We start from the raw sequence: 22,643 nt of genomic DNA on the forward strand, positions 1-22,643 counted from the left end.
AGAGACAGAGACAGAGACAGAGACAGAGAGTAAATCTGTGATCACATACCCAGGTCTGGCTGGAGGCCGGTGACCTTGTCATCGATCCGCAGGTTGGTGTAGAGAGGAGGCGACTCTGGCCAGAGCGATTGCAGGGCACAGCGAAGGTGTCAAACAACTCCTTTAAGTCCTTCCTGCTACGGATACTGGGGACAGCAGGGCGAGGGTTAAAGGTCGACATCTGCGTCGTGGAAGACGTTCCCATCATTGAAACGACAACCACGGAAAAGTTCAACCATGTACAAGTATGTGGTGTATAGGGGGGTGGGGGAATCTAAATATATCTACCGGTATATCATGTTGTTTCATTTCAATTAGTGCTGTCAGGCGATTAAAAAAATATATCTAATTAATTACAGGATTTGTAATTAATTAATCTAATTAATCGCATTTTAATCGCATAACCATGTTATGCCTGATATTCTATATTCTATAATCATATTTCAAATTGCATGTGTCGGATGGCAGAATTCAGTACTGTATCTACAAAACCTTCTGTTTAATCATCTTCCATCTATTAATTTGCTTAGATTTTTCAGGTCTGGTTCAATTTGAGCATAGTGTTATTCACAGTCAAAGATAAAAAAAAAATTAATTGATATTCTCATTTGGTTCATTACAATTTACTCAAGCCTAGTAACAGATACAGTATTTCTGACACTGGGAATACATTCCCTGAGATCCATAGATGTCCCTAGAATCAGATACCAAGAACATGCAAATAGCCCATTTAAAAAAAAAAGTCTGTAAATGTGTATTCTACGTTCTTATGGAATGAATGAGATAAAAAAAAATGGTATTACATTTTTTTTTGTAATTAATTTTGAGTTAATTTTCATAACGCGATAATTTGCTGTGTAATTAATTAATCTAATTAACGCGATAAACGGACTCTAATTTCAATCAAACTTCAATCGATTCTTAAAACCCCCGAGATCAATCTTTTCATCCATGTCTTTTTCCAGCAGATGTGTGAAAGATTTCTGCATAAATTATATCCTGCAGACGTCTCTAGTCGTTGAGTTTCTGCTGAACTACTAAGGAAACCCGGTTGACCATAATGACATATTTAAAAAAAACATTTTATTAATAGTTTGAAACACAAAACAGCTCAACATAAATACAGACAAAACAAAAACACACAAACATAGTAAAATACAGTACAATACAGGGACCGTCCTCTTCATGGTCATATTCAGCTAGCGTTGAAGCTGCTCGTTCCATTGTCAATAGGTCCATGACATCTCTCATCCAGGTGTCAATGCAAACACAATTTGGTTTTTGTATCTTCCAATTCAACATGATGATATCTTTTGACAACAGTGGCAGGTGCTGGCTCCTTGACACCAGCTCCATCAAACCTGGTTGAATCAATATCAAATCTTAAATCAAATTTGGACCGTGTGAATCGAAAACGGATCAAATCGGGGTAATCAGTGCTGACACCCAGCCCTAGTGGATTCATTTAGTGGCATGACATTTAGTGGTTGAGTCTACACGGTCCTCAAATCTTTAATCACTGGAATCAGAACTCATGATAATTTGGAATGCGGAATGTGTAAACTCAACCCGCTAAATGACATGTTTATTCCACATAATTGTCTATATGGTTGGATCCTCATTCCAAATGATAAGAATATCTTTAAAGCCTCATTTGATTTGTCAGAACCTGGCGGTCCTTGCAGGCCACCCATACAGCACGAGGCCTTGTGAAAATAGATTCGGTTCCGACAACATTTCCTTTGACAACAACGTGGAAATACGGTTCCCACGGGACAAGCGTTGGGACCAGCGGGACCAGGATTCTATTTGAGACAATTAAACCAAAGATTTTCCAGTAGAGGAAGATGACTCAACCGAAGCTGCTGTGATGGGATGAAAATGGAAAGCTTCCTGTCTCCTAAGTGGCTATCCCTAACTATGGGCACTATAGTTAAAGGAACACGCCAACATTATGGGAAATGTGCTTACTAGCCTAGCTGTTGGCCAAAAACACCTCTTCCTGAGTTTTAAGCTAGGTTTGAATGAATGAATGAATGAATGAAGTTTATTTCGAGCCATTTAGCATGTACAAAAAAACGAACACACACACAAATTACAAGTTGGCCAAAAAGATTAGGGCTGAAGCTACAAGCTTGTAAATGCCCTAACCCAGTACATAATCTCAAATGTATCGTTGATCTTCGTTATCAACAAAAAAAAATAAAAACATAATAATCACTAACAACAATCAGCAATAAAAAATCTGAACAATTGATCTAATCAATTTTATAAAAAAAACACCGTCCGAGGGGCGGTTAGGTGGCCGAGCGGAGATTGCGTTCGTCACCAACCCCGGAGCTGTGAGCTGGATTCGCCTGTTCGAATCCAGCTCACAGCTCCGGGGTTGTCACCAGCTTGGCTGGCCGTTCACACTGATACAATTGGCTGTATTAGAGGGTGGGAGAAGCTGGCGGGGTGGGTCCGGGTCGTTGTAAACAGCGACTCCTACAGTTCGGTCGGGGCGCCTGCTAAGCGCGGATAGGACTTGAGGGGGATAGTGTGATCCTCCCACACGCTACGCCCTCTCAATGAGAATCCGCACTGCCAGGTGAAAAGAAGCGGTGATTGGCTGGACGTGTGTCGGAGGAAGCACGTGGTAGCCTCCACTCTCCCAGATGATCTGACTGTGGGGGGTAAGTGCGCAGCGACCAGGAAGGGACTGGGAATTGGCATACGACTAACATTGGGATGGGAGAAAATCGGAGGAAAATGGAGGGGGAAAAAGATCAAAAAAAATTAAAATAAAAAAAAACGTCCGTGGCATATTTCTCAAGAATACGTTGTTTGTACTTCCGGTTGAAATCAGCAGCACTTTTACTTTCTTTTAACTCCTCTGGTAGACTATTCCACAACTTCACCCCACAGACAGATATGCACATGATTTTTATAGTGGTGTGTACAGTCGGCTCAAATTATATCCCCCTTCTCTATCTATAAAAATCTTTTGGATGTTGCCTGGTAGTAAATTATGTCTTGCTTTATATACTAAAATGCCCATTTAGTGTCAGAATGTTCAGAACAACTAGTAAGTAGGGATGGGTACCAAATCCGGTACTTTTAAGCAGGGGTGCAGTCGTAATATCAGAACTGCCTGGACGCCACGTGCACGCGCATACATGTTCCCTTGCGTGTGCACAGACCAGCTCAAGCAAACCCCCCACAGGGCTTGTATTTTGGTCTTGCACTTCTCTTTCTTTGTTATGCTATGCAAAGACTAGGTGATAAGTGCCGGGTACTTGGCGCACGGCGCGACAGTAGAGTGAAAGTTGTGAACGCATTTTTGTGTGCGCACGCGTGCACATCCGTGCGCGCACTTCTGCTCAGCGAACTGCTAGGACGGCGTGGTACCACCACTGCATCACTGCTTTTAAGGGTATCGACCGAATCACTCTACCGAGTACCGATTCACGTGAGATCCGCCGGTGCCACATTTCGGTAATGCTAAATTAAAATTTTTAGAGACTAAAGTACCAAAAAAAAAAAGGTACCGTTGAGTACCGGTATCGGTTCAAATGTGAACGGTACCCAACCCTATCTAGCACTGCAGGGTTTACTGAACAATACCTTTTGGGAGTGGAGCAACATTGGGGCTGGATATAAACAGAGAGTAGAGACATATGTTGTATATCTACCTGAAGGACTTGAAGAGCTCCACAAACTCGATGAAGCTCATGGTGCTGTCTGAGATTATGAGGTTCTGAAAACCTTTACCTCGACCATGCCACGATTTACTGCTCCACGCACTACTAGGGAGAGAGAGAGGGAAGAAAGAGAGACAGAGAGACAGAGAGAGAGGGACATAGAGTAAATGTGGGAGAGAGAGAGAGTGAGGGTGGGAGAGAGAGGGAGATGAGAGAGAAGGAGAGAGAGAAGGGAGGAAGGAAGGATTCACAGTCAATACCTCGTTTATCCATTTCCATGCATCCAAGTCTAGAAAGAGGAAGGGGACAAGGAGAGAGTCCTGCATCATTGTATCTTGTATCTTTACATGGTTAAACTTGTATTGCCTGCTCTGAGAACTTGGAGTACCGGAAGGGGTGAAAACTTTTAAAAGCTACTTTTAAAAGCAACTTTTAAAATAAATTTGATTCATGAAACAACACAACCCTGAAAAAGAGAGGGAGGAAAGGAGCAGTTCATGGGGGTCTTGTATTAATTTGTTTCGGCTTTTGTTCTGAAATAATTGGTCTCTGATCTAGTGAGCATACACCTTTTGCTTTCTAAAAGATACAGGATGGACAGTAGCCTATTGATTATACAATAACTTATTATTCGTTAACAGTAATGATTGTATGTTAACTCGATCGATTGACTGATCGTCAAATGATTTAGTTGGAAGACATTTGAACACTGTGTTTGAAGGTGTACTTGGTTATGTAGGACTAATGATGCAGTGGTTGATATATCGAAAGACTGGGGGGAAAAAGATAGTTAATTAATGGTTTATTGCAGTGAGGGGTAGGACCTTTTTGGACACGTTTATTATATCCTTTTCTATTTTATCTTTCTTTTCACAGCAAATGATCATTGATTCTTTTATATTGTTTGAAATAAACTCATTCATTCATTCTTGCTTGTGCATCTGCAAAAAAGGCCCCTATTTGAAATAGGAAATTAAAGATTCAACAGAACTGAAGGCTTCATTTGAGTTCTGAAACACCCACCCGCTATGGAAGATTGTTCTCTACTGTATGTAGCCTCTGGCAAAAAACGTACAGATTAGCCACAAGAATTTGAACAGAATGTAACAGAGAAACCAGCGGCACTCCCGAGATCGTAAAACGGTTTAATATATTTCTTCTGTGCCCTGTTGAAACCAAGGACACTATAAAAGAAGGAAGGGTCATCACGTCAGAATACCAGCGTTCTATGGTCTGCTTTGGTGACAGACTTTGGTGCCAGTTCTATTAAAAATATACCAGCTATTTGAGGAAATATACATCAACCAATATATCAAACGTTAGTTAGTTACCAATGCAACAAATTGTAGATGATTCTGACAACCGAGGTAATAACCTGTTTAAATGGTAATAAACGAGGAGATGGCTGATCCCATTCAACTCAATGTTGGACGAACTGAAAGTTTCCACCAATGTGCGTTCCCCTAACAACCAATTGTCACTCTGTTGGTTTTAAAGTCCATCTATGTAAATGTTTTAAACTGACTAACTGAACCAGAGGGGAGACAGGCGCTGCAGACCCCTTCTAATCTTACCCTGGCGGTGTCTTGGAGACTCCTGATAGGACAGGAGAGGATTGTGGGCGGGACTGTGTGGAGCCTGCCATGCTCGAGGAAGAGGAGGAGGAGGAGGAGGAGGAAGAGGCCAGGGACCCGGGGCTCTTGTTAGCTGAAAGGGAGAAGGGTCCGGGGAAGTTGTCTTCTACAGAGACACGGGATTATGAGGAAATACATTTAATACACAAGATGAGGGACGAAAGAACAGAGAGCCTTTAAAGGTGGACTGTGTCGTTTTGGGTAACTTGGAGAAGTTAAAGGAACACGCCAACATCATGGGAAATGCGGTTACCGTCTTCTCCAGAGTCTGGATTCAAACCCAGAGTCTCTGAGGTGGTAGGCGAGTGCTTAGACCTCTACGCTACCCAGCCGTGGCATCTATCTTATTGTCTGACTCTGGAGAACGCGGTAACGTATGGTTATTCTATAACCCTAGTTACATGATACTGGCTGAGCGTCTCGCTCTGCTACTGAGATAACCTCTTATCTCCTCGCACCTAGTGTGCACGCGAAACAAAAACAAATGCACCCACTTGCACGTGACCGCGCCACCCCCTATATGACGCCGGAAGTGGTCACGCCTCACCCTTCCCAGTTCGATTTCCATAAGCAGAAAACCTCCAAGGGACCTCAGGGCGCTAAGAGCGAGATGCTCAGCCAGTATCATGTAACTAGGGTTATAGAATAACCATAAGTTACATTTCAACTGGCTTCACGTCTCGCTCTGCTACTGAGATAAAGGGCAGAGCGGACGCGCGGCCCGACAAATGCACCCCCTGAGGGCCTGTAAGCCCCAGCCAGGGAGGAAGGGAGTCCCGTCCACCCGCCCGTCCTAACGAAGGAGGGGAAGCAGTCAACTCCACCAAAGTGCGAAAAGGGGGAAACAGGCACCCCTGAACGCACAGCACAGGCGGGACCACGTGTGACACAGCACTCCGCGGTCCACACCCACACACTCCTGCTAGCCCACTTCCTGACGTACCCGCCCCAACAGATGAGCTATCAGGTGTATGGGGGGGAATGCATACAGAATCCCGGGCGGCCATGGATACATCGAGAAGGCATTCACCCCCAGAGGGGGGTTGTCCTTCCGACTGACCGAGAACCACAAGGGGCACTGGTGGGACTGTCTGCTCGCAAACAGGTCCACCGTGGCCTCCCCGAATCGGTCCCAGACCTGTCTGACTATGTCTGGACGTAGTCCCCACTCGTCAGGGTGAGGACCGCCCCGCGACATCACATCTGCACCCACATTCTCCCTGCCGGGGATGTGGAGAGCCCTCAGGCTGCGCAGATTGAGAAACGCCCATAGCCAGAGCTTGACCGCCGCCCAGTGCAGACGGGGGGAACGTACTCCTCCCTGTCTGTCGATATATGATGCTGACGTCGTGTTGTCCGTCCTGATCAAAACATGCTTGCCCACCACAAGGTGGCCGAGCCGTTTGAGGACCAGAAGGACTGCCTTCAATTCGAACATGTTGAAATGTAGTGTAGTCTCTGACCGGCCGAGGACCAGAACGTCATCCAGGGTAGAATACAATTCGTATCCCCCGACGACGCAGAGACCCCAGCGCGGTCTCCACGCACTTGGTGAAGATGCGAGGAGCCAGAGAGTAGCCGAACGGCAGCCTCTGGTACTCGTATGCTAAGCCCTGAAAAGGAAGCGTAGATATGTCCTAGGAGGGAAGATCGGGATGCGAATACGCATCCTACAGGTCTATGGAGGTGAACCAGTCCCCCACCTGACAGCGCTTAACAGGTGGGTGACGGTCAACATTCTGAACCTTCCATGGGACAGGTCCAGATTTCTCGGGCACCAGAGAATATCGGGAGGAAACACCGCTCATCGTGTCCTCCCATGGGACCACGACGACGGCCTGCTTTGCCGCCAGAGAACGAATCTCCTCGGCCAGGGCTGTACTGCCGCGGACTCTGATAATAGAGTCTGTACCAAACCCAAAAACAGAGGGCGGGGGTGTGTAAACCGTAACACAAGCGCCGCCCTCAACGTTCTCTCCATCCACACCCATATGGCTACCACTGCAGCCATACGTGGTAAAATTCCAAAGCGCCCCCGCCGCCAACTGCTGCTGGTCCGCTAGGAATCGTAGATAGGTGGCCCGGTCCCTCCCGCTGTGCGTTGTCAACCCTGGTCTCGCCAACTGCGCGAGCAGGGTGTCTCGTGGAGCCGGGATATCGCACCCTGACTCTACCAACGAGGCAATCGCACCCAAGGGGGGGACCCAGACAGAAGGGGCGGTCTGATACGGGGGGAGCGGCCATCACCCCCGCTGAGCATCTTCCCGGCTTAGCTTGCTGAGGACAGCCTGCTCTGCAGCTGGACATGCATGGTGTGTGGTCCTCACACTGCCCGATAGGGTGGGTCTCTACACACCGTAGCCCTGTAGTGATATTACTACCACCCAAATTACGTGTGCCTGCTGACCACCGCGGGATCGGAAGTCCAGACGGGGGAGGCACTAACGTAATACCCGGCCTGGCGAGGGCGGGGCTGGGGGGAAGCCACGCTGCGATCTCCTGGACCTAGGGTTCCCCCTCTGACAATTTTTTTGATACAGGGAACCCTGCTCCGTCGACAGATACAACACCAGGCTCACCAAACACAGACGCAGGACGTGTGGTGTGGGAGCCGCTTGACAGCACAGCATTCTCATACAGACCCAGGCCTAGCTAGCAACTGGGTGTCAGCCCCTGTCTCTATGAGAAGCGAAATGTGGGGCCGCTTGCTCTTTACTGGACGAACGTGGCCCGCAGCCAAAGGGAACAAATCAGAGCCCTGTGTCCCGTAGTGTAGCGGGGGGGAGTAACCTGAGAGCGTGCTAGACACAGCTAGATGGCAACGTTTTTTTAGGGCGTGCCCATCTAATATAGCCGATCCCTCGGGCCGCCGAGGCTGTCGGCCTTGTGATCACCTGTTTTCTTTGTGTCCAGGGTATCTCAGGCGGGGAAACATGGCCGCTGGCCGGGGGCCTCGCCGCAGCCGCTGGCGAGGCCGTGCTCTCACCTCTGGCTGCGCGGTGTGGGGCAGCATGGGGCCCAGGTCAAATACCACCCGCGCCTCCGTGGACAGACCAAGGTCCACCCGTGGAGAGGGGAGCCCTGAGGAGGAGACCTCTCCCCTCCTCAAGGGGAGATTGCTCCAACCAAAAATGCCTGTGAACAACCGTTGACAGCATCCTAGCCCTCCCTGCAGTTATAGCTTGCGGCTAGGTCAAAAGCTGAATAACCTCAAAACCTCGCGCAATGGTTTTGACGTCGGCTGGCCCTAAGGCCCCACCACCCGACACCATTTTTGACAGAAAAGCAGCCAATTGAGCAATGTTGCCAGTCGCTGCTAAATTCTGTACCGCGGCGGTATAGGCTTCATCAGCCCACCAGCCACCTGCCGAGCCGACTCGGCCGGGCGGGACACCGTTCCACCATGTCAGGGCTGATGTCACCTGCTTCACTAAGCACGGAACACCAGTGGTGGCTGCAGACCAAAGTCTACTACTAGCGAAGCACTGCTCCACTAGTAGTCATGTAACAACCTCCACTGCGGTGTGCACCCGTGAAGGGATAAATGAATGAATGAACGAATACTCTATTAACATATTGCAGAATGGGCTAGCCCAATACACACAATTGTTAAGGGGATGCAGACCAGAGAAAACGTCCTGTCCACATCAGGGACCCCCATTTTCAATTCATAGATTCACAAAAAGCACACCTGCCCTGAGCCTCAGCCCATCCACCCATGTAAAGGGTAAATAAGCCCCTGTTAAACCCCCAACATTAGACAGTGATTGACCGTCAGCATGAATGGTTAAGAGGAGGGAAGACAGTAAAGACAGCCCTCTGCGGGATACATGGGAACGGCGCCCCAACATTGTAGCATTAGCATTAGCTGCGCGCGCTGGATACTTGGAAAAACATCCAAAAGAGAGTCATGTTTTCCCAAATATCCCGCCCCCTGCGCCAATACATCACTCGGTCGTCTCACGAGACAACGAGCAATATTACCCATGCTAGTATCAATGCCCGATAGCGCAGGCCCTACCTGTGCACGACTTAGCTCGATTGCTAACCGTCGCGCGACGTCCCTCGGTCCGCTGTCACGAGACGAGGAAAACCCAGGACAGGATGTGCCGAGAAGGTTCCGGGGGCTGGTGAACTTCTGGCGAATACCCAACATTGTGTAATTTCTCCCTATGTTTCATAACAACCAGTTCACGAAGTGCACTGCTACTCCCGCGTTTGGAAACGAAATGAGGAAGGGTGAGGCGTGATCACTTCCGGCGTCATATAGGGGGTGGCGCGGTCACGTGCAAGTGGGTGCATTTGTTTTTGTTTTCGCGTGCACGCTAGGTGGTTATCTCAGTAGCAGAGCGAGACGCGAGGCCAGTTGAAATGTAACTGCATTTCCCATAATCTTGGCGTGTTCCTTTAAAGATTTCTATGGTATATTTTCACAACAGCAGAAACAAAATCACCAGAAAAGTTACCATTTCAATATTCTTGTTTACAACGGCAGGGTCTGCAATTTAGTTTACAAACATACTTAACCTCTTCCACCCGTGCGGTCCGGTACCGGAACATCATGTCATAAATCATTCTCTCTATACTGTCTGACATAATTATAATTTATTTTTTTAAACGTATTAAAGAGTAAACATCCTAACCATGTCACAACAGCAGTCATAGTGTATATTTTCAGCAATACGTTTGTTTACCAATAGGTTAACACTTCCGGCGCCAACAGCAGAGGGCGCTGTGGCCCTTTAGCGCCAGTGCTTTATCCAATGTAGGATAGGACTTATTTGCGAGTGCTTAAAAATAAAATATATCAAATATAATAGCAATAGATCTAAATAACATGGTGATCGTCAATGAGTTGCTTCCAGTCAACATTGCACGAAACAGATAATTTTAACTTTTTTTTTTATCCACTTTTTCTCCCATTTTCTATTTTTCTCCCATCCCAATTTTCGTATCATCCAATTCAACCCTCCCCTGTCTTTGAACGTTGTTTCATGCCTCCCACAAGCCGGCTGCAATGTGGACTAAGTCATACATAGCACGAGTCCCCTCCGATACTCGAGGTAACAGCAGTCGCATCTTTCCACCTGCGCGGCTCGATCTTTCAGCGTCAGGGGTTTGGGCTTTGGAGGGGCCCCGTCGCTTCCTGATTCTACTGCGCAGGCGCACCAACCGACCTGTAGGAGTCGCTGTCCACAACGCCCGATCCCCACCCATCAGTTTCCCTCCCCCTAATACTGCCAATGTGTATTAGTGCGGACGACCAGCTAAACTGAAAGCAATGTGGAGCGCTGGGCTCGAACAGGGAGGCGTACCTTCGTGGTGAGCGCCTTGCCCACTGCACCACGTAGCCGCCCAACAGATAATTCTTTCATACATACATTTCCGTTTTATACCGTGATGAATATCAATATATTTCTAGAGCGTTCTGTCTCATCTCAATAAACTCCAGCAAATCGAGCTTCAATGTATTTCGTTAGAAATCGTGCCATTTGACGCTTGATTTATGAATCGTTTTCAAATAAACGCTAGATTATCGATATTATATGTGTCCTCATGCATGAAAAGAAGCGGGGTCTGAAAAATCGCTTCTCCGTACTTTGGTCGGCGCAAACCTCACACACACACACACACACGCTCCGATGGCAGTGAAAGGAACATCTGATTAACCCAAGATTCGTAACATAAAGCCCTTACCTCACATCTGATGTCCTGCAAAAAGATTAATCCAATTCCTGATCGCCATTCCAAATATTGATTGTGTTTATTGATACAACGTTATATATCCAAAACACATAATCCACGCTGCTCCGAGTGTCCCCAGTCAATGTGTTATAACGATACTTCATGCCCGAGAAGGAAAACCTGGACCGGACTTCTTAGATTGATACACAGCCCCAGCCAGAGGGATTCCAATGATGTGCAATACCATCTGGGAGACATTAGGCGGCGGTATTTGCCCTTTGCGAGCTCAGACCCATTCCCAATGATAAGGTCAGGCTGGATGGATGAAAAATGAATGGATATAGCGAATAAAATAAATATCGATTAAAACCCGAGATTTCTCGGGTTTGGCGCCCAGAGCATGGCGGGTTAACCCGGACTATCTCGGGTTTGGTCTCCAAAGGGTTAATTAAAGTGTAATTAGTGAGATTTTAGTTTTTGAAATGTGCTATTTATCGTGGAGATACGCCATTTTGAATTAGCGGCCATCGCTGAATGATGACGATTGTAGTCATTTTGAGAAGAGGGCATCCAGAGCTCTCAATGAGCGTTGGAATTTCGAAGAACTACACTACCCAACGGCATGACTTGTGTATGAATCTTTTTTTTCTTTCTCGTATTACACGTATACCAAAAAAAATTACGTTATTGGCATATATTGGAGCGCAGTTAGTTTGTCTCCCCTATTGTGAACATTTAGCAACCATCCGATTTTAAATCAGTTTCAAAATGGCGGAGCTGTCGCAAGAATAAAAAACCTACTGTAGGCCTACATACAGTAGATTTCATTCTCTGTTCTTCATGCACGCCTGGCGATACTAAATATGATACTCCAAATTGAACTCTGCCATTGGAAAGAGTAGATTTGGCCCGATCCATAGTGTGCAAGTTGGCTATAATAAGGTAATTTATAGGCCTCATATTCTATATTCTATAATAATATTTCAAATTGCATGGGTCCGGATGGCAGAATTCAGTTCTGTATCTACAAAACCTTCTGTTTAATCATCTTCCCTTTATTCATTTCCTTAGATTGTTTGTACACGTGATCTCAAGAAGGTACTGAACGAGCTCAGTGGCAGTTTCTTATGTCTGGTCATTTTTAGCATGGTATTATTATTCACTGTCAAAGATGCAAAGAAAAATCTTAATTAATATTCTCCTTTGTTTCATCACAATTTAAGCATTTACATTCACTGAGGTCCATAGATGTCCCTAGATACCAAGAACATGCAAATGGACCTTGTAGAAGTGGAGCAATCTTCCATTAACTTAGGTATGTATTTTAGGCAGATTTTCAGAAAATAGGGGTCCGGGCTTAGGTATTATCATGGCTTATTACATGGCGTTTTCACATTCGCCGAAATGCTTGCTTGTGATTGGTCAACAGCCCCCCGACTGCGGTCATTATTTTTCAATAATGACCGCAGATTTTTCAATAATGACCGCAGAGCGCAGCTGTTCGCAATCAAGCCCACTGACACACTGTTTCAGTGCAATTAGACACTGCCGTGCCGGCGATGACGGGGGCGGAGCGACGAGCAGAACACAGCGGAGCCAGAACACAGAGGCTGCCCGCGATAATAATAATCACTTTATTTGGGCTGACAGAGCCACAGAACAACTGCGATTTGTCAAATGAATTAGGTATATTGTTAGTAAGTTAGCCATGTAATAAGCGGGATAATGTATAGCCTACTCGGTCATTGTCGCAAAATAATTGACCTTCACTACGTTTAAAACACCTCGGCGCGGCGCCTCTGTATTTTAAACTCCGTGTCGGTCAATTATTTTGCGACAATGACCTTGTAGGCATACATTATCCCTTACTTACGTTTGGTTCAAAGTGCATCAAAATGATTTATGTTTTTATTTATGACGACATGAGATGGAATAATTATTATAAATACAATTTAAGAAAATACATGTATGGGCGGCTGGGTGGCGCAGCGGACATTGCGCTCGTCACCAACGCAAGAGACACCGGGTTCGACTCCGGCTGTCTGCGTTGCCTCCGGCTTGGGCCGGCCGTCATACTAACTCAATTGGCAGAGTTAGCGGGTGGAAGTCGATGGGTGGTAATCTGGACGTTGTAAACAGCGACAGACAGGTCGGTTGGGGACGCCTGCACAGCAGAGACAGGAAATGGTGGGGGTAGTGTGAGCCTCCCACACGTTACACCTCGCCAATGAGAGTCCGCGCTGGCAGGTGAAAAGATGTGACAGGCTGCCTCCACATGTATCGGAGGGGACATGTGATGCAAGGCTTCTATCCTCCCTACAACCGGCCAGTGGGGGGCATATGCGAGCAACGTTCAAGACAGGGGAGGGGAGAATTGGCACAGCAAAATTGGGATGTGAGAAAAATAGAAAAAGAGGGGAAAAAGTGGATAAAAAATTTAATAAAAAATACATGTACAGTAAATGTTTTATGAAGTAATTGCAGGATCTTCCCAAACGGCATAGTGTACCTTTAAAGTTATTCAGACTGGGAACCAAATAGACAAAATGTAATTGTCTATTGTGGATTTAAATACAAATAATAATAATTATATATGTATATAGTGTTGTATTTTTTACTTATGTTATTCCATGTTAATTAACTTTTTTGCGTGTCTTACTTTATTCTACCTTTATATGACTAGTGCTCTAATGCCTCTAGTGCTCCTATTGCTGAGCTGACCTCTGACCTCGTCCAACACATTCCACTGTACCGTTGACCTTGTGTTAAAGGTGCTATACGTAGATAACATTTTCATGTAGAGTAATATATTTGTTTTAATAATACATCCACAGAGATTTTAGAAAGGTGCGGAACACAAGTATATGCTTTCCCCAAAAAAAGATTTACCAATGAATTTATCATTTAAAACATTTTGGCGGTTCCAAAATTAATGTTGTTGTTTACATGTTGAGTGCATATCAACTCCCTACTTCCCATTTCCCCACGTGGAATGCACCTGATTTGATAAATGACATGCTGGTGCTCTAGTGCGACATCTAGTGGCTGAATGTTATCTATAGCACCTTTAACATTATGACTAATAAAGAAACTTGAACTTGATGTCATTGTGCCCACTGCATTAGTAAAGCATGTGCGTTAACATACATATGACCAATGGAACTTCAAGTTTCAAGTTTCAAGTTTCTTTAATAGTTGTCATACAGAAGTACAGAATACTTTCATACAAAATGCTTCTTACTGTTACGCTCCAGAGACTGTGCTAGACAAGATAGTATCAAATAACATAGTATAGCATGTAATTTAGAAGTAGAAAATGAGGTCACAGTGTTCAGTATAGACATATGTACAATGTTCGATGCAGAATAGACGTAACTGAGTTACCATATAATATACAATACTATGCAGTGTACTAATGTACAATACTATATAGTGCAAAGCAGAAATGGGATGAGGTACAATTTAGGTACAATTTACAGTAAGGTGTACGAGTTGTAGTTGACTTGAACTTGAATGTGTAAAAAATATAATTAAAACTGATTCTATGACCTCTCACCTGGCTCGTCTTGGTCGACGCTGTCAGACAGTTCAGGTCCATTCCGGACCAGCGCCTCCTTACAGCTCCGGGTTTTCCTGGAGACCATCTCATCATCGGTGGCGTCGCCGCTGTCTCCCTGTGTGGGCGGGAAACTCATCAATAAATAATTTTGTATGGTCCTGATTCCAAACCAAATGTTATTAAGTGCATCTTTAAAAGGGGAACACCACCCAAATAAGTTATTCAGTTATTAATAATTCAAATATTTCGACGGCCCAGGGCATTTTTCAATCAATATGTGTGAACATGAGCTACTCTCTTCTCCCAAAGCCGGAAACCAGAGAAGTAAGACTCAAACTTGTGATGTCGTCAGGTATAAAGTCTGGAGCTGCTCAATTCGGTTGTTAAGTCATGCCGCTTGTTTTCCCTATGCTTTTTCTTTTGTTGTTGTTATTCTTAGCTCTATTTTATTTACATTTTTCAAAAAAATTCTTATGTACCTTAGTTGCTATTGCATGTACATATATGTGTTTTATTACATGTATATGTACATACATACAAACTATTCACTGTTTTATTCTATACCCATCTATCAATAGCAACACTAATATTATCACCGTCATCCAGTTGGGGGGTCCCCCTTTGAGCAGCCCATCTGAGGTTTCTCTCCTCCACATCGCCTGTGGTGGTTTTTTCCCCATTGCTAGATTTTTTGTGAGTTGTTCCTCATCTTCATTGGGGAATGTCTGGGAGTGTCGCATATTTGGATTTTATGGTGTTTTTTTGTTCTTGATTTATTGTGACGTTTCTTCTTGACTTGTTCAAGAAGACCTGTACAGCCCATAGGGGCATTACCTTGTGATTTCGGGTTTTACAAATACAGCTTCCTGCATTGGCTGAGGCTTTGGTCTTTTCAACACGCCTCAGGCTCAGTGTCCCTTATTGTTTTAATAGATCGGAGTCATAAAGAAACAGTTTGGGGTATGTGCTGCTAGTATCTCCCGCTGTCTGGAGCGGAGCGTTTGGCCCCAGACATGACACATGGCGTCAGACTTAACAACCGAATTGACAATGAATGGCAGACTGATTATAGACCCACAGAATGTTTTCTTTTTTTGAATGCCCAAATTATCTTCTATAGTAGCGTTCTCTATAGTAGTGTTCTCTATAGTAGTGTTCTCCTCTATAGTAGCGTTCTCTATGGTAGCGTGCTGCGTACTCTATAATAGCGTTCTCCTCTATAGTAGTGTTCTCTATAGTAGTGTTCTCTATAGTAGTGTTCTCTATAGTAGCGTTCTCTATAGTAGTGTTCTCTATAGTAGTGTTCTCTATAGTAGCGTTCTCAGGTCTGAAACAGAACATGTACAGTATACTCAGAACATTCCCCTGGATGTTCTCAGTGTCGTCTATATCTATAACATATTTCCCAATTCATTGTCTATGGAGCAGCTTCAGACTTGATGACAGGTTTGAGTTTTAGCCACTAGTTTGTGGATTAGGGAGATAGATTGTCTTAAGACCATAGGAAGAACATGCATGTAGTAGAAAGGTAACTGTAGAGAGTGGTTACCCTAATGAGGACTTTTAGAGAACTTTAGAGTGGTTACCCAAATAATAATATAATAATAATAATAATTTAGGACCTGCTCAGAGGTCATTAATCGGCACGCATGCGATGCATGCATGCGATTCGTCTCTGCGATTAACCCATCCCGTCGTCCTTCTCCCCCAATGGCAGCCGGGAGCAGACAGGCGTCAACGTGAGCCGCGCCAGGGGACCAATCAAGGTGCTCCTGTCCGTCTTCGTCAAGGACGCCACAGCGTTAGCGATCTTGTTGTTGTGCATGTTTTTCCATTGGGTTTATCTTATCGGGGGGGGGGGAAACCCTTGCGAGCACGGGGAGAACATGCAAACTCCACACAGAAAGGCCTGGGAGATACCCCACCTGGGTACCTGGCATCATGGAAACCTGGTCCCCAAGCGGGAATCGAACCCTGGACCTTCTTGCTGTGAGGCGACAGTGTTAACCACTACACCACATGTACACCACTACACCACCAAATGAGGACGTTTAGAGAACTTCTAGAGCGTGGTTACTCTAATGAGGACTTTTAGAGAACTTTAGAGTGGTTACCTTGATGAGGGCTTTTAGAGAACTTTAAAGTGGTTACCCTGATGAGGGCTTTTAGAGAACTTTAGAGTGGTGACCCTGATGAGGACGTTTAGAGAACTTTAGAGTGGTTACCCTGATGAGGGCTTTTAGAGAACTTTAGAGTGGTTACCCTGATGAGGGCTTTTAGAGAACTTTAGAGTGGTGACCCTGATGAGGACGTTTAGAGAACTTTAGAGTGGTGACCCTGATGAGGACGTTTAGAGAACTTTAGAGTGGTTACCCTGATGAGGGCTTTTAGAGAACTTTAGAGTGGTTACCCTGATGAGGGCTTTTAGAGAACTTTAGAGTGGTTACCCTGATGAGGGCTTTTAGAGAACTTTAGAGTGGTGACCCTGATGAGGACGTTTAGAGAACTTTAGAGTGGTTACCCTGATAAGGACGTTTAGAGAACTTTAGAGTGGTTACCCTGATGAGGACGTTTAGAGAACTTTAGAGTGGTGACCCTGATGAGGATGTTTAGAGAACTTTAGAGTGGTTACCATGATGAGGGCCTTTAGAGAACTTTAGAGTGGTGACCCTGATGAGGGCTTTTAGAGAACTTTAGAGTGGTTACCCCGATGAGGGCTTTTGAGAACTTTAGAGTGGTTACCTTGCTGAGGACGTTTAGAGAACTTTAGAGTGGTTACCTTGATGAGGACGTTTAGAGAACTTTAGAGTGGTTACCTTGATGAGGGCTTTTAGAGAACTTTAGAGTGGTGACCCTGATGAGGGCTTTTAGAGAACTTTTGAGTGGTTACCTTGATGAGGGCTTTTAGGAAACTTTAGAGTGGTGACCCTGATGAGGACGTTTAGAGAACTTTAGAGTGGTTACCTTGATGAGGACGTTTAGAGAACTTTAGAGTGGTGACCCTGATGAGGGCTTTTAGAGAACTTTAGAGTGGTTACCTTGATGAGGACGTTTAGAGAACTTTAGAGTGGTTACCTTGATGAGGACGTTTAGAGAACTTTAGAGTGGTGACCCTGATGAGGACGTTTAGAGAACTTTAGAGTGGTTACCTTGATGAGGACGTTTAGAGAACTTTAGAGTGGTTACCTTGATGAGGACGTTTAGAGAACCTTAGAGTGGTTACTTTGATGAGGACGTTTAGAGAACTTTAGAGTGGTTACCTTGATGAGGACGTTTAGAGAACTTTAGAGTGGTTACCTTGATGAGGACGTTTAGAGAACTTTAGAGTGGTGACCCTGATGAAGACGTTTAGAGAACTTTAGAGTGGTGACCCTGATGAGGACGTTTAGAGAACTTTAGAGTGGTGACCCTGATGAAGACGTTTAGAGAACTTTAGAGTGGTGACCCTGATGAAGACGTTTAGAGAACTTTAGTGTGGTTACCTTGATGAGGACGTTTAGAGAACTTTAGAGTGGTGACCCTGATGAGGACGTTTAGAGAACTTTAGAGTGGTGACCCTGATGAGGGCTTTTAGAGAACTTTAGAGTGGTTACACTGATGAGGGCTTTTAGAGAACTTTAGAGTGGTTACACTGATGAGGGCTTTTAGAGAACTTTAGAGTGGTTACCTTGATGAGGACGTTTAGAGAACTTTAGAGTGGTTACCTTGATGAGGACGTTTAGAGAACTTTAGTGTGGTTACCTTGATGAGGACGTTTAGAGAACTTTAGAGTGGTTACCCCGATGAGGGCTTTTAGAGAACTTTAGAGTGATTACCCTGATGAGGGCTTTTAGAGAACTTTAGAGTGGTTACACTGATGAGGGCTTTTAGAGAACTTTAGAGTGGTTACCTTGATGAGGACGTTTAGAGAACTTTAGAGTGGTGACCCTGATGAGGGCTTTTAGAGAACTTTAGAGTGGTTACCTTGATGAGGACGTTTAGAGAACCTTAGAGTGGTTACTTTGATGAGGACGTTTAGAGAACTTTAGAGTGGTTACCTTGATGAGGACGTTTAGAGAACTTTAGAGTGGTTACCTTGATGAGGACGTTTAGAGAACTTTAGAGTGGTGACCCTGATGAAGACGTTTAGAGAACTTTAGAGTGGTGACCCTGATGAGGACGTTTAGAGAACTTTAGAGTGGTGACCCTGATGAAGACGTTTAGAGAACTTTAGAGTGGTGACCCTGATGAAGACGTTTAGAGAACTTTAGTGTGGTTACCTTGATGAGGACGTTTAGAGAACTTTAGAGTGGTGACCCTGATGAGGACGTTTAGAGAACTTTAGAGTGGTGACCCTGATGAGGGCTTTTAGATAACTTTAGAGTGGTTACACTGATGAGGGCTTTTAGAGAACTTTAGAGTGGTTACACTGATGAGGGCTTTTAGAGAACTTTAGAGTGGTTACCTTGAGGAGGACGTTTAGAGAACTTTAGAGTGGTTACCTTGATGAGGACGTTTAGAGAACTTTAGTGTGGTTACCTTGATGAGGACGTTTAGAGAACTTTAGAGTGGTTACCCCGATGAGGGCTTTTAGAGAACTTTAGAGTGATTACCCTGATGAGGGCTTTTAGAGAACTTTAGAGTGGTTACACTGATGAGGGCTTTTAGAGAACTTTAGAGTGGTTACCTTGATGAGGACGTTTAGAGAACTTTAGAGTGGTGACCCTGATGAGGGCTTTTAGAGAACTTTAGAGTGGTTACCTTGATGAGGACGTTTAGAGAACTTTAGAGTGGTTACCTTGATGAGGACGTTTAGAGAACTTTAGAGTGGTGACCCTGATGAGGACGTTTAGAGAACTTTAGAGTGGTTACCCTGATGAGGGCTTTTAGAGAACTTTAGAGTGATTACCCTGATGAGGGCTTTTAGAGAACTTTAGAGTGGTTACACTGATGAGGGCTTTTAGAGAACTTTAGAGTGGTTACCTTGATGAGGACGTTTAGAGAACTTTAGAGTGGTTACCTTGATGAGGACGTTTAGAGAACTTTAGAGTGGTTACCCTGATGAGGGCTTTTAGAGAACTTTAGAGTGGTTACCTTGATGAGGGCTTTTAGAGAACTTTAGAGTGGTTACCCTGATGAGGACGTTTAGAGAACTTTAGAGTGGTTACCCTGATGAGGGCTTTTAGAGAACTTTAGAGTGGTTACCTTGATGAGGACGTTTAGAGAACTTTAGAGTGGTGACCCTGATGAGGACGTTTAGAGAACTTTAAAGTGGTTACCCTGATGAGGGCTTTTAGAGAACTTTAGAGTGATTACCCTGATGAGGGCTTTTAGAGAACTTTAGAGTGGTTACACTGATGAGGGCTTTTAGAGAACTTTAGAGTGGTTACCTTGATGAGGGCTTTTAGATAACTTTAGAGTGGTTACCCTGATGAGGACGTTTAGAGAGGTTACCCTGATGAGGGCTTTTAGAGAACTTTACCCTGATGAGGACGTTTAGAGAACTTTAGAGTGGTTACCCTGATGAGGGCTTTTAGAGAACTTTAGAGTGGTTACCCTGATGAGGACGTTTAGAGAACTTTAGAGTGGTGACCCTGATGAGGACGTTTAGAGAGCTTTAGGGGCTGTCTACACGAGCGCTGGATTTAACGTAACCATGATTGTATGTGTGCAGTTGCACTGTTCGGGCACACACAACCGGGGTTTTGCTACACTGCAACGCGGTCTTTGAAAACCGGAGTCCAGGGTGAAGTTTTGCGCACATCCCGGTTGCAGTGGGTGCGTGTGGGCATAGCAACCGAGGTTATTCCCAGTGTTTACAGCAGAGCTGTCGCAATTATTTCCCATGTTCACGGCAGACTGTCGCAAACAATAGCAAGTTAGCAACCGAGCACAGGGTTCCCATGTTCACTGCTGACATCGACACATATCACAACCTCTTGTTAAAGGATAACTCCAACATTTTGGGAAATTAGCTTATTTAACATCTTCCCTGGAGTTAGACAAGAAGATACATACCTTTTTTGTCTCTGTGCATGCATTAGGCTTAGGGAACAGACGCTCCGTTAGCATAGCTTAGCTTCATCACTGGAAGTGAGGCGGGACAGTACCCTGACGTTCCCTACAGGTTTGTTGATATTCTCATTCCTTCAAAGGATCTGAACCGATTGAAGTTTATGGATACCATGACTTAAAATCCTCTTACCTTGACGATTTAAAGCCTCCCCAATTTAGAAAACAGTAATCCAATGGCTGGTATTGATATACTACTAACTAATGCACGCTAACGGAGCTAACCGGACACTCAAGCAGATAACGAGAGCAATGACTTCCTTTCTGGGGGGTTTCAAAATAAAAGAGCGACGTCTATAGCGGAAAACGTTTATTTTGTACATTATCTAACGTTAACACGAACCTAAACTAACTTTAGGTTAGTTGTAACGTTAGTTTAGGTTCGTGTTAACGTTAGATAATGTACAAAATAAATGTTTTCCGCTGCTATAAACGTCGCACTTTTATTTTGAAAACCCCAGAAAGGAAGTCATTATATTTGCTTTACACATCATGTTCCTGTTAGCTCCGGTTAGCTCCGAGCGTCCAGTAGTTTGTAGTATATTATCAATACCAGCCATTGGATTACTGTTTTCTAAATTGGGGAGGCTTTTAATCGTCAAGGTAAGAGGATTTTAAGTCATGGTATCCATAAACTTCAATCGGTTCAGATCCTTTGAAGGAATGAGAATATCAACAAACCTGTAGGGAGCGTCAGGGTACTGTCCCGCCTCACTTCCAGTGATGAAGCTAAGCTATGCTAACGGAGCGTCTGTTCCCTAAGCCTAATGCATGCACAGAGACAAAAAAGGTATGTATCTTCTTGTCTAACTCCAGGGAAGATGTTAAATAAGCTAATTTCCCAAAATGTTGGAGTTATCCTTTAACATTCTCCAAAACCATTACGAATGCCAAAGCTTCTTTCTTTCACCATAGGATCGAGGCCTCTGCCACGAATCTTCGCAAACTGCATGCTACCATGTCCTCCCTCCTCACTCCCCCCCCCACCCCCTCCTCCCTCATCTTTTTCTGCCGAAGACTTTGCAATCTTCTTTGAGGAAAAAGTGGTGAACATCCGCAGCTCCTTCTCCCAACCCCCACCCATTCCAAACACTGAATCGAGAACCTCATCCTTCACTCTGTCATCTTTCTCTCCCATTACAGAAGCCGAGACCCTGACACTGGTAACGTCGAACCGTCCGACTACATGCCAGCTGGACCGGCTACCCTCCCCACTCCTCCAGACCATAGCACCGGACATCCTCCCATTCCTAACTGCAACCATCAACTCCTCACTCAACTCGGGGGTGGTCCCCACCTCCCTAAAACAAGCCAGAGTCACGCCCCTCATAAAAAAACCAACCCTGAACCCCACCGTCATAGGCAACTATCGTCCTGTCTCTCGTCTCTCCTTCCTTTCTAAAACACTTGAACGTGCTGTATCCAACCAACTTACTGCTTATCTCTTACAGAATGACCTCCTAGACCCTAATCAGTCTGGCTTCCGGACTGGCCACTCCACAGAAACGGCCCTCATTGCGGTCACAGAGGCACTTCACTTAGCAAAAGCGAAAGGCCTCTCCTCTGTCCTGATTCTCCTAGATCTATCTGCAGCCTTCGACACAGTCAACCATCAGATCCTCCTCGCGGCCCTCGCAGGAATGGGAGTGGCTGGATCTGCGCTGACATGGCTGACATCATACCTCAATGACCGCTCCTACCAAGTGTCATGGAGAGGGACTCTGTCGGCCACCCACCCCCTGCGGACGGGTGTCCCCCAGGGCTCGGTCCTAGGACCCCTTCTCTTCTCCCTCTACACTAAATCACTGGGTAACATGATCACGTCTCATGGCTTCTCATATCATTGTTATGCCGATGATACTCAACTCTTCCTCTCCTTCCCTCCCTCAGATATCCACGTCTCTGAGCGGATCTCGGCATCTGTCCGACATCTCCGCCTGGATGACGACCAACCACCTCAAACTGAACCTAAGCAAAACAGAATTGCTCCAC

The 22,643-nt window shown here is 45.2% G+C and overlaps 1 protein-coding gene across 1 annotated transcript in view; it reads right to left on the minus strand.

The window, feature by feature from the left end:
• The window catches only part of plce1 (phospholipase C, epsilon 1), a 228,888-nt gene that overhangs the window by 34,600 nt on the left and 171,645 nt on the right, over window positions 1-22,643 (minus strand). The window contains 5 exon segments of the mRNA XM_084331001.1: window positions 50-121; window positions 124-185; window positions 3,714-3,827; window positions 5,297-5,462; window positions 14,598-14,715. Of these exon segments, the coding sequence (XP_084187127.1) occupies window positions 50-121; window positions 124-185; window positions 3,714-3,827; window positions 5,297-5,462; window positions 14,598-14,715 (532 nt within the window).

The sequence above is a fragment of the Notolepis coatsorum genome, assembly GCF_963971535.1.
Source record: "Notolepis coatsorum genome assembly, chromosome: 15".
Lineage (NCBI taxonomy): Eukaryota > Metazoa > Chordata > Actinopteri > Aulopiformes > Paralepididae > Notolepis > Notolepis coatsorum.